At 39.0% G+C, this 17,304-nt stretch overlaps 1 protein-coding gene across 1 annotated transcript in view; it reads left to right on the top strand.

Annotated features, from left to right (window-relative positions):
• Positions 1 to 17,304, top strand: part of MCF2L2 (MCF.2 cell line derived transforming sequence-like 2) — a 211,001-nt gene that overhangs the window by 169,142 nt on the left and 24,555 nt on the right. Inside the window, exons 17-20 of the mRNA XM_042457103.1 lie at positions 3,407 to 3,628; positions 8,036 to 8,128; positions 10,086 to 10,164; positions 13,372 to 13,444. Of these exons, the coding sequence (XP_042313037.1) occupies positions 3,407 to 3,628; positions 8,036 to 8,128; positions 10,086 to 10,164; positions 13,372 to 13,444 (467 nt within the window). The remainder of the gene's footprint in view (positions 1 to 3,406; positions 3,629 to 8,035; positions 8,129 to 10,085; positions 10,165 to 13,371; positions 13,445 to 17,304) is intronic.

Below are 17,304 nucleotides of genomic sequence, written 5' to 3'. Positions count from 1 at the left end.
AAAAACCCTATGAAATCCATGGGGTCGCTATAAGTCAACAGGCAACTTGGAGGCACACACATCTTGCTTATGACTCTCCATGTGGTTTTGTCCCCATCTCTGCATGCAGAACATTAGTTCTCCCACTGAGCTATACCCTTCCCAAGAAAAAAAAGTGTTGTGGATGTATTTTCAGCTCCTTCCAGAAACACAGAGATGGGAGGCAACGCTATAATATATACTTCATTATAAATTGACCTCATATACAAGTTGAGGGCAGGCAGGTTTTGGGCCCAAAATTATTGATTTTGATATGACTCCTGGATAAGTTGAAGATAAAACTTAGGGGCATCTAACAAAGGATCTAAAGGATGAAGCAAAGGAAAACAATGCCAAAGATCTTACAAAGTTCCAGCAGGCATAATAACTGTTTGTTCTCACCCTAGAGGCTGGATAGAGGCCAGTGCTTCTAGGACGGTTTTCACTCTTGACTTTCACCAAGGGATGGTTCCTTTTTTAATAAGAGTTAAAGAACAGTACTTATATTGACCCATGCATAGGTTGACTCAGATTTTGGGGAGTCAATTTTTTTACTAAAATTTCTAGATTTAAGCATGAGTATATACAGTACGTGGAAGAGAATAGAGTTGTAGAATAGGAAGGGACCTAGTCCAACTCCCTGTGAGAATACACAGCTAAAGCACTCCCAAAAGCTACAAGCTCTGTTTAAAAGCTCCAAAGGAGAACCCACCACTCTCTCAGGCACTTCATTCTATTGCTGTCTAAAAATAATAGGCTTACCAGGTTTTGAGGTGAATGAAGACATTCATTGGAATAGGCAGAAGAGGCATGTTTGAGTTCAAAAGAAAAAAAAATCAGTATTGTGTGTAATGTTATCATTTTTTTCCTATCTGTACTTCCTCTATTCTTTATACTTCCCTATTTGCAATTCATCCTGAAAGCTACAGATCAGACTTCTGTGAACTTTTTCCCCTCAGACAAGCTGACCCAATTCTTTTTCAGAATTCTATGACTCACCGATCTCTTTGCTGTATGGAGAATGTCTGTAGGCACTACATCACTCATCCAAGGAGAGCTCGGTGCAAGAGTGGAAAGAAGCACTTCATTTAAACCAATTTAATGAAAATAATAATTTGTTTCTAACCCATATGTGATAGCTGTTTTACCTATTTTGGATCATCTGTATTAAAAAGCTGTTTAGCTCCTGCTTTTTTATCATTTTACTAGCAGAAGGCTAAGACAATCCAATTTACCTTTAAGTTATGTGACAGAAATTCCATATTTGTAGGCAACAGTCCAAGGACCTTGGCCAGTTTGATAACACTATTTTTCTTCATCAGCTCAACATTCCATTCATGCTAAATAACAGGAAGCATTTACAGTTCAGTGAAGTTTCTGAATATGAACAGCAAAGATGCTTGCAACATGGTGAAGTCTAAGGAAGCAAAAACTGGGGAGCACACAATAAAACCCACAGGAGAAACTAGAGACATGTCTCAAGGTGCTTAATAGATGAATGATTTATTGATTAAAAGTCCTTGGATGTCTATCAAGGATGGGCAACACCAAGCCTGACAGCAGTACATGCAAAAGGGATCTAAGAGTCTTAGTGGATGACAGACTGAAGATGAGTTAGTAATATAATGCAACAGCTAAAAAGGCCAATGCAGTTCTAGGCTGCATCAATAGGAACATATTGTCTAGATCGAGGGAAACTCCCACTATTCTGCTTTGGTCAGACTGTATCTGGAATACTGTGTCCATTTCTGGTCACCACAATTCAGGAATGATGTGGACAAGCTGGAGCATGTCCAGAGAAGGGTGTCCAAAGTAGTGAAAGGTCTGGAAACCATGCCCTATGACAAGCCGCTTAGGGAGGTGGGTATGTTTGGCCCGGAGAAGAGAAGGTTAAGGGGTGACATGATAGCCATGTTTAAATATTTGAAGGGACATCATTACTGAGAATAGTGCAAGCTTGTTTTCTGCTGCTCTAGAAAATAGAACATGGAACAGTGGATTCAAGCTACAGGAAAAGGGATTCCACTTAAACATTAGAAAGATGGTAAGAACTGTTTGACAATGGAATATGCTGCCTTGGAGTGTAGCAGAGTCTCCTCCTTTGGACGTTTTCAAACAGAGGGTGCATGACCATCTGTCAGGGATGCTTTGATCATGTATTCCAGGATGGCAGGACTGGATGGTCCTTGGGGTCTCTTCCAGCTCTGTGATTCTACTCTACAAAAGCCTGTTCCATTAAATACATTTGTTTGAAGTACCACAAAACTCTTCAGGGGCTTCTGGATGAGGCTTTTAGGTGAAGTGTCTTGCCTCAAACACATCCAGATGATGTGTTTTTAACTTGTAGCCCTCATGTAATTTTCCACTGCTTTTTTTTGTCTTTTGTTTTCCTAATCGTCTTACAAAATAATTCTTTTAAGGAAAGCAAGATGAAATAGCTGCAGTGTCTTTTGAGTGGTAGCTCTAGGAATGTTCTTTGTTGTTACACCTGAGCACCCCACTTCTGAGCATGTAGAAATGCAGAGGTTCCAAAATTTTACCCTGGGATCCATTTCTTTAAGAGGAACTCATTGAAAACTGATGGCATTTCAATGATATAAGGTTTATTTATAGATGTATTCAGCTGAGCATAAGATCAAGGTTCACAGCAAGAGTTTGGAGAAGCTCCTTTGGGGGGGGGGGGGGAGTTGCAGTTTCAAACTTCCTAGCCAGCTATGGCAGTGGGCAGAGGGAGGTCTGGGACCTGAAGTTTGAAAAGGAACTTCAGCAGACTCTGATCAGAGCAATTAACATTTCAGCAGATTCCTGCTCTCTCTCAAATTTTTAGAAAACCCATAGTTCTGTAGGATTTCTGGCTGAAAGCTAGTCAATTCTCTTTACCTTTTAGTTCCAGAAGAGAATGACAGCTAAACACACAGCAAGGCTTAGTCTGCAGTATTATTTTCATCCTGGACTCAGTAAAGACATGTTTTAGGGAGTAGAGAAGGCTTAAGCTCCTTTCAAGTCTAGAGGGCACAAGAAGAAATTAATCATTTTTGCCCATTGCCTATGCATTTTTTGTCCCATCTCAGCTCCCCCTGAATGAGGTTTCTAGTTCAAAAAAATAACTGATTTCAAACTCCAGTATACACTGATAATAATTACAAAATTTTAACAGATAACAGGTTACATTGAGAACAGATAGATTAAAGACATTTTAACCACAATATTGGAAGAAGACCTGCAGGGTTATTTTGAACAAACCATTACAGTTGTTTTTGTGGAAAATGGAAACTGAATATTAACACTGAGGAAAGAATTGAATCTAAGATTGATAGGAAGAAACTGGGCCAATGAGAACTAGAAGCTTGATGTAGGCTTCCTTTCTCTCTCTTATGTCTTTCTACAGGGAGATGTGCATGAGCTTGGTAAATTGCTCCTGCAGGGCTCCTTTAATGTTTGGACAGACCATAAGAAGGGACACAACAAAGTAAAAGATTTGGCCAGGTTCAAGCCAATGCAGAGGCATCTCTTCCTTTATGCAAAAATCTTACTGTTTTGCAAGAAGCGGGAAGAAAATACAGATGGCCATGAGAAGTCTCCGTCATACAGCTTTAAAAATTCTTTGAAGGTAAGTGGTTAGTTATGGTGGAAGAGAAGAAAAGCAGGATTCAGTGAGGCTATCAACAAATTTGAACCAGCTGCAGGAAATACCATTGCAAGGAAAGTGGTATAAACATGCACCTGCTTCTCCCTGCAGAAGGTTGCAAGTGAAAAATTCTTCATCCTTTGTGTAAGGACACTTTGAATGTAAGATTGGTATTATCTGTGAGTAGATACAAGCAGCAGCAAGATTTCTGATCTCATCTCCAGACTTCCAGCACACCAATCTTTCCCCAGCACCATGCCCACAAGCAGCTTACAGTTCAACTAAATTCACAATTTTATGCCTCCATCCAATTTTCTCTTTGCGTCTCTTGATGTGTGAACTTTCTACAACTTATTGTCCCTTCTACTGCCATAGTCCTTGTCACATTCTGAAGGTAGGGGAAAGAATTTTCTAGTTCAGAGATTGGGAACCTCTGGCCCAAAGGTTGGTTACACTTTGTAAGACATTGCTGGTGAGTTTGCTGAAATCTGGCTGAGTTTCTGCCCCTTCCTTTGTTGCAGTTCCCCAGAGCTCTACTTAGCCCTTAGAAAAAGTGAGGCTAGTTCAATGGACATGTGGCACTTCAAGATCATGGGAATGCAATTTCCCCATCCCACATTGTCCAGTACATGGATGTGTGTCTTAATGTTGTGTATGAGAGTGTGTGTATTTTCATAGGTTACTTTTAACAGACATTTTATAGGCATCTTCACAGGAATTTGTCAAGTTTTGTGCCATTCTCTTATCAATATTAAGGTTGTGGTTTTTAAAAAGTAATAGAAAAGTAACAAATAGTGCAGCAGATAATGTAATAAGTTACTTGTTTTCATCATTATTTTTAAAAATATTTTTATTTTGTTTTAATGTTTTTTTAAAAAAATCCATAAAACAAACAGCATAGACCAAACATAAAAAAAAAAAGACAAAAAAGTTATCTTTGTTGTAAACTAAGTGGTCCTTTCCAGCCCTTCCCCTTGATTACTCAATAGTTTTCTATAGTGATTTTCTATATATTCACCTTGTACAAAAAAAATTATATATTATGTGCCGATTTCTTCATTATTTAATGTAGTAAATTTAATTAAATTGTGTTTGAACATAAAAACCAGGGAGGGAGATAAAAAGAAAAATACCACTCAGATTGCTCATACACAAGTTAAATTAATTTCCTTTACCAGTTGTGTATGGCTTTATTCTTGTTCCTCATACTATCAATATCTTCTTTCTTTTATCATCATTATAACGAGTAATGAAATTGGGCTAGTTTTTACACATTGTAATGAATAATGGAACAATTTAGTTTTAAAAAGTTTTGCTTTTCCATCCATGGAAGGAATTTTCCAGTAGCATTCCAGCCCTTGTGCCAAGAACAGTTTACCACTTCTGGTCTAGATCATTAAGCAATACATTCCCACTCCCCTAAGAAGTATAACATTCTTTAGCAAGCTTTCTGAATACTTTCTTGTCTGCCAATCAAAAATATGTGTGTGATATGCTCATTTGTGCCAAGGAGTCCAAGAAAATGTATCACTTCTTGCTCTTATATTCTGAAATGCTGGTCTGAATTATTCAGATACGCATTTTAAGAACATTTTAGAAGCTGGAGAAATGCAAAAGGTGTTTTCCTTCTCTGACAGTTGAAAAGCAGGAGATCAAGAAATGGCCTTACCCTTCCATCTCTTGGGGAAGAGCACTCTTGCTCCTCTACTTACCCAAGGAGTTCAAGAATGTTCATTCATAAACACAGCACAGATTTTCAGTATATGTTTCTTCAAGCCTGCTATTTGGGAGAAAAGCAGTGGGGGAATCACAGTCTCTTCCCCACCAAAAATCATGTAGAGTTGTTTGAAGAGCAGATATAAAAGCTGCTGTTTCACAATTTCTACAATGATAGAAAGTAGCCTTAGAAAGTGAATTTGTGGCAAAACAGTGAAGAGGTGGACACAGATATTGGATAAAAATACTGCTACAATCTTTATTTAAAACAACAGTGTGGAGATTAATTGGTAGCAAAAATTAGGGTGAAGGTCCGGGAACTGTTCCCTATTCACTGTCCTGAGGAACTGGTTTGGCTACTCATTCCATGTGTATAACCTAAATGCTGTGCTTACATTGGAGCCTGAAAGTTTGTAACAAACCAGTCATCCTCATGTGATGCTTAGATTGTTAGCAGTTGCCATCCCCAAGTACTACCAAGATCAGTTAGCTGGTCCTCACCTCATTGTACAACCCATTAGTCAAGGAGAGCTGATTTTGCTTTTCTGGAAGAACCCTTTCTCTCCTTTGGTTACTAGCACGGGGACATCTAAGAAGATATGAGCTTTACACTTGTCCATGTGGCTTTCCAACCAACATATGAAACCAGGAGATGTGGGATGACAACTTAATCTAGTCTCACCCTAAATTTTGTGATGGGGCCATAGTCTCAGCTCTCATGTGATTTTGCTCTTTTGGCAGTTTCAAGATGTCTTTGATTCCCTGTCTTTCATGAGGCATGCTAATGTGGCTAGGAAAGCCTGGCTTAAATTATTTGCAAACTTCCTTCCTCTTTTCAGTGGCAAATGTTGTAGTTCTGGGAGCACTTTTTAAACATTGTGAAAAGCAGTGGTCAAGCGATGGATGTGGAATGTTCTGAGCAGTATAATCTTAAAAAGTTAAATTTCCCATCTCTGATCTGAACTAGAAAATGTACTTAAAAGTTATGAAGTACAATTCTGCAACTTATTTTTACTTATCTGGTTTGTAACTCTATTCTCCTCCTGTTTTGGCGTTACTGCTTTTAATGTGGTATTTCCCAGCTTGTAGTTTGGGTGACTTTTAAGTGAGGAAACCGTGGCCATTCAAAACAGCAAAATGTAGAGTTAAGGAACTAAACAGATATTGTGGCTTTCATCCTGGAGTCTTTCAACATCACCATGTGTAACTTACACCACATTATCTTATGTAACTTGTCTAACAATATTGTCTGGCAACTTGCATTTTAAATCTTTTCATAATCACAGTGAAATGGTTTCCAAATTCATGAGCAGTCTGACTTGCTAAAACAAGACCTGAATCATGATCAATAGATAACATTCTAAAGAGAGTAAGGAACGGTGAGATCTTCTTGGGATAGAGTTATTTACTTAATCTAGCACAATGATAAGGAGAGTCACACTGAATCAGTCCCATAATTTGGGGAAGTTATCTTTAATGCAATTTTATTTTGGCTGGTTTGCGTCCAACCATAAATCTTTGTGACTGCTGCGCAAGTCGACACCTTCCAGTTTGATCTAGAGACACACTGACCTAATAGGGAGAGCCTACAGCTTAATGGTAATGCACCAGCTGTGCACTTGTGTCATCTTATGTGCACTTTCTGGCAAAGATCTGAGTATGCAAAGCTTAGAGAGATATGTAACTGAGGAACGGTGCATATTGATTTCCACAGATACACACCTCAAAATGTACTGTTCAAAAATACAACAAACAATTGTGTTCAAGTCTGTGTATCATGCAGACATACTTCTCAAGAGTTAAGATTTGCAGCAGTTCCTTCTTGAATGTCCATTTGTTGGAAAATACAGTGCTGCATAATATATGAAATGGTCTGAGACTTGCTAGTGAGGGCAGATATTACTCAGGTAGATGAGGTAGTCTAACTCCATAGAGAGAAACTTGCTATTTTAGTATATACAGGTCAAACCCATCAGGGGCTAACAAGTTCAGAGCCAAGAACTTCTAGCCCTCTGGCATTTCTTCTCCAAACCTCAGTAGAAATGCAAATATTTCTGTCCCTCTCTCATGTATTCTGAGAGCTGTATTTGAAAGGACTAGTCTCATTTACACTAAGCAAGATAATAGAAGTGTTATAACTCTTTGCCTCTTTTCAAAATCCTTTATGCATGCTAGAGGACGTCTTAGTGGGGAAGGGGAGAGGTTTCAAACAAATGCTGGTTAGAAAGGCAAGCCAATATTTGTGGACCTCTAGTTTATATGTCTGCACAATTATTTTCATATCTGAATGGTTCTGTTACGTTTTAGCCCACAAAGTGAGCCCTTGGATTCACAATCTATTCATTTTTATTTCCGGTATAACAATACTTCTGTGTATTCAACAAAAATAAATGATAAAACTGGGGCTCTCCAGATCTTGGATAACAGTAAAATGTATATCCCTTTGAACCTCCCATTATTCCTCACAATTATGCTAATGAAGGTTTAGAGGATCCTGTCAACATCTGGATGGCCACAAAATCCAAAATAACATTTCCACAATACCGTTGAAAGCTGAAAGTTTGGCCTATAAAGAAATTGCTGGGTGTTGCAATGTTTTCATGTGAACTAAAATGAATGGGATACTCATTGTAAAGATATCAAGTTCTACATTCAAGATTTTCTTTTAAACAGATGAGCACTGTTGGTATTACTGAAAACGTCAAAGGTGATCATAAGAAATTTGAGATCTGGTACAACGGCAGAGAAGAGGTCTATATTATTCAGGTATTGAAAGTCATGATTTTTCACATTTTCCACTTCCCCTTGTCCCAGTAATCCTCTAGATGCTATTAAATTCATTTGGCACCATCGCTGAGGGATGACAGAGTGGGTGAAAGAGAAACTTAATGTGGAATGATACTTTGCTTCCTTCCATCAGAAAAACACTTGGTTTGTAAGTCATAAGACATTAAAAAGAGGATAGTGGGATGACAGTTTGGTGGTTCCTCATTCAAAGATTGTCACAGCTACAAACTCAACCCATGACTTTAGGCAGGCAAGCTGTTGGGGCTAACCCAATATATTTACTTGTCTGAGACTGAGCAACAAATGGTTCTTCTCTAAATCAACTAAAGCCAGCAAAGTTATTTTGACCCATTAGGCCAGGGTGACCAGTTGTCCTCTTTTCCCAGGACATGTCCTACATTTAAACTTTCTGTCCAGGGACAATTTCAAAATATCCCCATTCTGAGCATGACTAAGAAGTGTGAATTTATATCTATATTAGTGCTGTTCTCTTAGGGTAGAACAAAATGTTTCTCTTTCGTAATATGCAACCAGGGAGACATTTGCAGTGAGGAAGCTGCAGGTGGAAAAAAAACAAAGGTTTAACCTGTCCCATAGCTGCTGGATCCTGCTACCCTCCCTTTATCTTTTTCTAGGTGGAGTTTAATGTTTGTGATGGAAAAATTAGCACTTATGCAGAGCTATAGATACAGGAGCCCTCTGCATCCACGGATTTCTTATCTACATATTCAACTACCCATGGCTTGCAAATATTTTAAAATATATAAATTCCAAATAGCAAGCCTTGATTTTCCCATTTTATATAAGGGACACCATTTTATTATGCCATTATATTTAATGGGACTTGAGCATCCACAGATTTTGGTATCCACTTGGGTTCCTGGAACCAAACATGGAGCCAGTGGAAACCAAGGGCCCATTGTACTGTAATTATGTACAGACAAATGATTTTGATGAGTATGCATTTTAACCTGTTACAACAAGGGTGAGAAAGTTGGAGGTTAGCCCTCCCATGAGTCTTGGGAGGGCCACACATCCCACCACCACTACATCCACTGCAAAAAAATCAAAATTTGTGCCCTAAATTACTTTGCAGTTCTGCTAGTGGGTGTGAGCCCCAGGCCATTTTAGGCACAGGAGGGTCTTTTTTAAAAAAATAACAGGAAGTAATCCAAAATCACTTCCTGTTTTTGTTTTTAAAAGGGGTTACTAAAATGGTCCAAGAGGAATTTTGGAACAAAAAAGAAAAGAAAAATAATTTCTGTTGTGTTGCATCCTCAGGAGGGACCACACTTTGCCCCCTTCTTGTTAAAAGATGGGCTCTGCTTTGCTGTATTTTTCCTTACTTATTTGCCTTCAGGTCGTTCCCGACCTATGGTGACCCTAAGGCATAACTATCACAGGATTTTCTTGGCAAGATTTGTTCAGGGAGTTTGCCATTGCCTTCTTCTGAGGATGAGAGAATGTAACTTGCCCAAGGTCACTCAGTGGGTTTATATGGTTCAGTCTTCTGAGAATTCCCCCACACATTCTGGCCACTAGCCATGTTGTTTAGGGGATTCTAGGAGTTGTAATCCAAGAAAGTAACTTTTTCTAAGTTTCTTTGAATAGTAGGATAAGAAATCAGAGAAATCTTGGACAGACTGTAGACCTCTTGTTGCAGGAACAGTGGCAGCTGGTGTCTCAGGTGTGAGTAGGATGGGGAATATGTTCTGGGCTTTATTTTAATGTTAAAGGTGCTGTCCAAGGTACCGTCCTTAGAAGAGATTCAGTACCCTGGATATCTCCTTTAAAGGTTGCGCTAAATTCTGGAGTGGATTCATTGATCTACTGACTTAAGATCTACCAGCTGCTACTATTCAGGAATACCGTTAGAGGACATTTAAGGTGTCTGGCTGGATATCATGCGATTTTTCTATCTGTCCTGTTTTTTCAGGCTGCATCTGTGGAATTGAAAAACACTTGGGTCTCTGAGATTAGAAAAGTCCTGACAGGACAACTAGAAGCTTGCCGAGGTAAGAGACCAAGTAGTAGGAACAGTTTGGTGTAAATGTAAGGCACAGTCATAATCTTACTCCTCTGAGAGTATATTGCAGCCTAGGATCCTCCTTACTCATGCAGAATTGCTGCCCAGCCTTCAATGTCTTTGGATATCAATGCAGGTTATGCCTGTGATTGTAAAATCCAAGCATATAAATTTATTTTGCGCAGCAGCTTGCTGGATAGAATGTCAGAATATTTTGGGCATACACATTTTACATTTATAGGCTGGTGTTCCTCCCTTTCTGTTCCCATTGAGGTGAGAGAAAGGGAGGGGAAGAACAGTGCCTACTCATTGCCTGGCTGGTTTCCCCATATTGCCCTGCAGAAAAGTAGCAAAATTCTTCTCCCAGAATGTTAGCTAGGCATTAAATGCAATCATCAGTGTTGAAAAGTGGGAAAAACATGTTTGGTTACTGAGGATATACTTGCACTGCCAGAGGCACAAAACAGTAACAAAACCAAGCCTTGCACGTCGAAGAGAAATATGAAATAAGTCAGATCTTGATGCTTATAGTTCCAGCAAGTGGTAGCAGCCAAAAAGTGTGAGTGGGAGGAGGAAAGCTACTCCTCTCCTTTCTTTTGCTGTCTGCTGATTGCATCTTTCCTGATCAGCTGCTGCATTTTTTTCCCACAGGAACAGGGCTTTTCTCAGAGGGGTGGGGCATCCCTTTTAAGAAGACAAGAGGTTTCCTATGGTATCTATACTCAGGACAAATCAGGCATGCTCATCTCGTTCCTTTTCTTTCCCCTGGGTAGATCACTTTCTCCATACTTACACATTCCATATTTGTTGGACCCACAGTTCCTATTACCTAATGGTTGTGGTGAAGCCATTGATAGGATTGTAGTCCAGCATATCTAAGGGTCACTAGGTTTAGGAAGGCTGGTTTAAATCAAGGGTGGAGGACCTGTAGCTCTCCAGATGATGCTGGTTTCTAATTTCCATCAGCTTTGACCATTGGCTATGCTGTCTCTAGATCCAACCTAATCTGGACAATCAGAAGCCCCTGGTGTAGATAATGTTGCAATGGCTCAGCATTTACACTTATTGAGGTGCAGAAATCAGTGAAAAATACCCTTCTACACACCACAGTAATCAGTCTTTAGTAAGCAGTGGATGCTTATAGCCAGACATTGGAACTCCTGCCTCAGAGAGGCCAAGCTGGCCCCATCCTTGCTCTCCTTCCAGCAGCAGGTTAAAACACTTTTGTGCTGCCAGGCCTTAAAACAAGCTTCATTTATATACCGCTTCATACGACCTAAGCAGTGTCTAAGCAGTTTACAACTGTAAGCTAATTTGCCCCCAACAATCTGGGTACTCATTTCAGCGACCTTGGAAGGATGCAAGCCTGAGTCAAGCTTGAGCCTTTTTGCTGGTCTTGAATTCGCAGTCTTGTGGTTTTGAGTGAGTGGCTGCAGTACAGGCATTTAACCACTTTGCCACCAGGGCTTTACCATCTGTTGAGGTTGGTCTCTTAATACTGTGTGGTGCTGGTTTTGAAAATTTTAAGGGTCTGTATATAGTTTTTTTTTAATTTTTTTATTTTAATGCATTTTAATATTTTAATTGTTTAATATATGATTGTTTAATTGTTTATTTTACACTTTCATTTTGTAGTGTTTTTAATCTCTATTGCTTTAAAATGTTGTTAGCCGCCTTGAGTCCCATTATTGGGAGAAAGGTGGGATATACATGAATAAAATAATAAATAATAATAATAGCCAAAGTAAGGTAGGGAGTGATTATGATTTTAGACTTGAAATGACTTTCATTTCATCTTAGGATTGTCTTCCTTGTCCTGACAAGGACTACCACGTCTTTCATAATAATTGAAGAGGCAGATGTTCAACTGATGCAGAAACCATTATTATTATTATTATTATTATTATTATTATTATTATATTTATATCCCGCTCTTTTCCCAGAACTGGGATCTAGAGCAGCTCACAACATTAAAAGAACAATACAGTTAAAAACATTAAAAAGTTATACATTAAAACAGGATTAAAATTGTTACAATATTAAAATAGATTACTTATTATTAAAATAATAAAAAATACAGTTGAAAAGATAAAATTTTAAAATGATACAACACCTTAAGTCAGTCCTTTAAGAACATTCTGTTTTTAAAAACCTGCTTGCTTAAGAAGGTTTTAACCTGCCGGCAGAAGGCCAATAAGGAGGGGGGGGGCCTTCTGGTTTCCCTTCGATAATATTCTGTCTAATCAGGAGAGGCTTCATCTCTTGAATTTCAACATGCATTTGTGCATTTATTAAAATAAACCTATTATAGCTCATTACTCACTAAGCCAGCTAGCCAGTGAATTTAACAAGCTAATTGTTAGTTTGTTTTAAAACTGTTGCTATTTGGCATGGAGTTGGACAGGATGGCCCTTGTGGTCTCTTCCAACTGAACGATTCTTTGATTCTATGATTCTATTTCAGACAAAATAATAATAATATGGCATTACAGTTAGTTATGATAATGCTGGCCCTGAAGGGAAAAAATGAGTTACATGTGTGCTTTGAGGCTTACAGATTTAAGAAAAGCATGATGATTAAGACTCTTAGTGATCCAGTGGAGGTATGGATTTGATAACTTCTGAACCAGAGTCTGTATGCAGAGTCACAACCAAGGTTGGACTCGGGGACAGCAATTTCCCCCTCCTCACATATCCACAGAGCACTGCCATCAGCTGATGATAGGAATTAAGTCCATCAATTTTGTCTGACAGGATTTAACACGATAATTTCCTGAAGGACATCTCACTCAGTAAATCATCCCAACTTACCCTCTCCAGTTGCTGGCTACTGCTTTGCACGTTGGACAAACAAATCTGCACCAGTCACTTCAGCACCCTATGGTGGTGGCATGTGCCTTGAAGTCATTTCTGACTTGTGGTGACTCTAAGGTAACCCTTTCATGGGATTTCCTAGGAAATATTTGTCCAGAGGATGTTTGCCATTGCCTTTCCCTGAGGCTGAGAGTGTGTGACTTGCCCAGGGTCACCTAGTGGGTTCCATGGCTGAGAAAGGAATTGAACCCTGGTATCCAGAGTCATAGTCCAATGCTCAAACCACTATGCCATGCTGTAGGACCTCTATGCAAGTATTCGTGTGTGTGTGTGTGCATGCAACTGCTCAGAAACATTCATAGTTTTCTTCTGTTCTTTCACAGAGGCAAGCCAGCTGCACCAAAGAATCACTGAAAGTGTGTATCATGCACCAATGAATTCCTCCAATTCCTCCAGGTAATGGGTTGATCAACAGCTGCTATATTGTACGTTGCTATTGGGGATTTATAGAAGATGGGCATAATGCAATCTGCTTTTACTGTAAGAAACATACATATATCAGACTGGAGATAGTGCACTGAATATGGCTGCTTTTAGGGGTTTATGAACTGATGTTTTGGAAGTCAGAAAAATACTGTTGTTTAAGTCAGTATTGGATGTGTGAATATTGCTTTTCTTTAACATTCGCTTAGATGGTGTTCTACTAAACTGTTCCTTATGCTATGTGGGCATGCATCTTTGTTCTGGGTGCTTTTCTCATTTTCTTTGCTAAGTGCCCAAAGGGGCAGCTCAGATCAGTGTGTGAAATGAAATGTCTTTCATATTTCATTTATAGCCTTGGGAGCACAGTGTCAGAGTAAGATGTGCCTCGGCCTCTGAATTATATCACATTTATAACACTCCATAACATCACCAAATAACTGCATTATTTTAGCAGACATTTCTGTGTTGTTGTTATTGTTATTAACTAGAAAATTTACCTAGTGTTTCCAAAACTGATATGGAGAATTTCACGTACTATTGGCATGAAACAAAAATGTTGTAGTACGCACATTCCTTATACTTGATTTCACAACAATGTCCATGCAAAGTAGAATAAAAGGTACATGGGGAGGGAAACCCTGAGGTTTACTAATTTGCCCTGAATGTTCACAAAAATATTCAAAGAGTCAACCTACTGTATATATTTGTGTATAAATTGACTTCACGTATAAGTCGAGGGCTGGTTTTGTGGCCAAAATTATATGTTTTGATATGACACATGGGTAAGTCAAGGATCATTCCATGAAGAGGAGAAAGCACCAGGAGGTGCAGTGGAGAGGTATGGCCACTACCATATTCCTGCCCAGGGATTCAAAAAGGGCTGTTGCCACTCTGCTCAGAAAAGAAAATGGTTCCTTTTTTGATAAAAGTTAAGGTACATTATTAACTCATATAATAAAAAGAACCATCCCCTTCTTTGAGTAGAGAGCTGAAAGGCAAGAACTTAGTCTGTCCAGGATAAATTAAAAGAACCACTGACCCCCTCGATTCTCTGTGTGCTCCTTTGAAGGAAAGCAGCAAAGAGCCACGCCTGTCATTTTCATGCCCAGGCATTCAGAAAGGCCTTTGCCACTCTGCTCAGAGAAGCGGATGGTTCCTTTATTGATAAAAGTAAAGGTACAGTACTTACACTGACCCATGGATAAGTTGATCACAGGTTGGTTTTTTTGATTAAAATTTCTAGATTTATACACGAGTATATAAATGAGTATATAAGTAAGTGCAAATAAGAAATTGGTTCATAAATGTGCATTCTACGGAAAAAGAAGCCCAGACAATCAAAGCATTTGTTTAGGACACACCTGAAATAGCACATGGACAGGATCCAAAATTTTACTATGGTGTGTTCATTTTTGGCAATACACAAAGTTTGGTGGCTCTGATCAAGCATGTAGATTTCTATATCCTGACAGACAAACCCTTTTGATTAGTGGATAGATTTAAAAATCCCTGGTAATCTAAGGTCTTAAATTGTAGCCTATTTACTTGTGCACAAATCCTGCACTACTTGTCAATGACTGTTGAGCTGTAGCTCAGTCATTGCCTACCTAGAAGAGTGGTGCTATTACTAACCTGGGCCAAAGTGAATAAATAGAAGCCACATCTTATGACACAGTGACTCAGTCTTAAGGATTGTTCTTAACTTAGAATCTAGAGTCAGAGTGCCAATGTGAATGAAGCCTGACATAGCAGCTGTGAGATCTTATTATGCCATTCTGGCAAGATGTGTCAAATGTACAGTGGGGCAGTCACTTCAAAACCAGCTGACTGAAAAGAGTTAAATAAGGGACTTCTGGTTGGCTTTCCCAAAATGCAGGACATAGCAGGTACTCCAGCTTCTGCAATTTACCTTTCTGTCTTTCTTACTTGATGTCTGCCTGCTAGGGAGAAACTATAAGTATATGGGAGTAATCCCTTATGACTTGAAAGAAAACGAAAAAAGAGATGTAATACAATATAACCTTTGAAATCTGGAAAGAAAAACACATTATTTGAGATGCATCAGATTCAGCAAGAGAAAATGCAGTATCTATAGTGCCCTGCCTATGGAGGGTGGCTTGTTTAATTAATCAGATGGTATTGCATCCACTGAATTGTCCCTTCCAGGACGACTCATGCTTGAACTGCAACCAAAATTATTGTGTTGACAATCAGGAGCCAAGCTTAAACAGCAACACCACAGAAATCTTCGTGGATGACAGATAGAGAGGAGCATTGCAAAACGCCTTCTTTCATCTTGTTACATGGACATGTGGTTTTGAGCTATTTCTGTAAAAAAAAATTAATTAAAAAGGTGAGGCTGTTCTTGTGGGAGAGGAAGAGAAGCTTGGGATCCTGCAAGACTAAAAACTAAGAAGGCAGGAAACAAACAAGGAGTGGAAGAAAAGACATAGGAGTGAGATTAGATAAATAATTGCAACATGGAGTGGTGACTTATAAACAGGCCTTTATATCTAGTTGATAGAGTCTGGATTAGAGGAATTACAAATTATGTGATCCCTCTTTTTAGTCTAGTTGATTGAAGGGTTCTATGTAACTTTGTCCTCCATATGTAAAGTGTCCAGTAGCCTCCATTTTAAAGATTTTCACTAGTGCAGGTCAGAATGTTTCATGACAAAGGAGCGGGACACAGCTGTAATGTATTGTAATTTCTGCTAAAATAGGCAAAGATTGAGCTGCAATGTTCTAATTTGAAGTCAGTTGCTGCTTGTAAATATTAAACCCTTCATCTTCATTTATCAAGCAGTTCTCCAAATCTCTTTGCCTGGGTCAGGCTCACTGTTCTAAAGACTTTGTGTCTGCCCTAACTAATTGCAATCGTATGCCCCAAGCCACCTCTCTTAAATGCAGAGTTAATCCTGCACAGATAGAGCAAGCACCTCATTCCCAAAAGGTCCACAGCAGACTATAGATTTCTGCACATATTTCAGCTACATTATTGGGAACAAGGAAAAAGATGGTTCTCTTTTCTGTAGATGGATCTTTTAGGAATGTCAAGAAATCTGTAAGACAAGGAAGGAAAACCTTCATCAGCCTTGAAACAGACCATCATGCAACTCTGCATTTAAGAGGGATAGCAAAGTGAAACTGTTTTATGTTCTCAGATTGTTTGTTGTCTATATTGTAATTTCTGATAGGCTAGGATATTCCATGTGTCCAGATACTACCTGATGCCTTCATTCCTCTGCATATGCCAGATGGCTAAATTAAAGGGAAAGCACAAATAGGTTAGTAAGCCAAACTAATAACTGTAGGCTCCTGCCTAGAAAGACATCAGCATCATGTAATGCATCCTTCTTGGTATATGACTTAATTCAACACTGATAGATCAGTAAGTAGTCTGTGGGCAGAGGATGATATTACTATAACCTGGTGTTCTCCAGATGTGTTAGACGTTAATTCCCATTGTAGCAAGCCACCATGGCCAATGGCAATGTTGATAAAACTGATAAGCTTTCATCCTTATTGGTGTCTAGTTGCCAAAGGAACTGAAAGTACCATGTAAGTTGCTCAGAGTTGCCAAAGGATGAGATTTCTGATTGTGTGACCAAATCAGATGTAGGGAAACCAAGGAGTTCAGTTCCTTTCTGCACCTCATTAGCTAACAGCAAAGTGAACATAAGGATTCTTTGAATTTGGTTTCACATAGTAGCACAGACTTCACAGTGTGTGGATTGACAGCAGCACTTACACATGCTAGTAGATGTACACCACTGCCTCCCCATGGACTGATGCAGAGAGAAATTGTACAGGAAAGCTTCTGTATATTGTAT

Source organism: Sceloporus undulatus, chromosome 3 (assembly GCF_019175285.1).
Source record: "Sceloporus undulatus isolate JIND9_A2432 ecotype Alabama chromosome 3, SceUnd_v1.1, whole genome shotgun sequence".
NCBI lineage: Eukaryota > Metazoa > Chordata > Lepidosauria > Squamata > Phrynosomatidae > Sceloporus > Sceloporus undulatus.
Note: the sequence above shows the minus strand (reverse complement) of the source record. Positions and strands in the feature narration are given on the sequence as shown.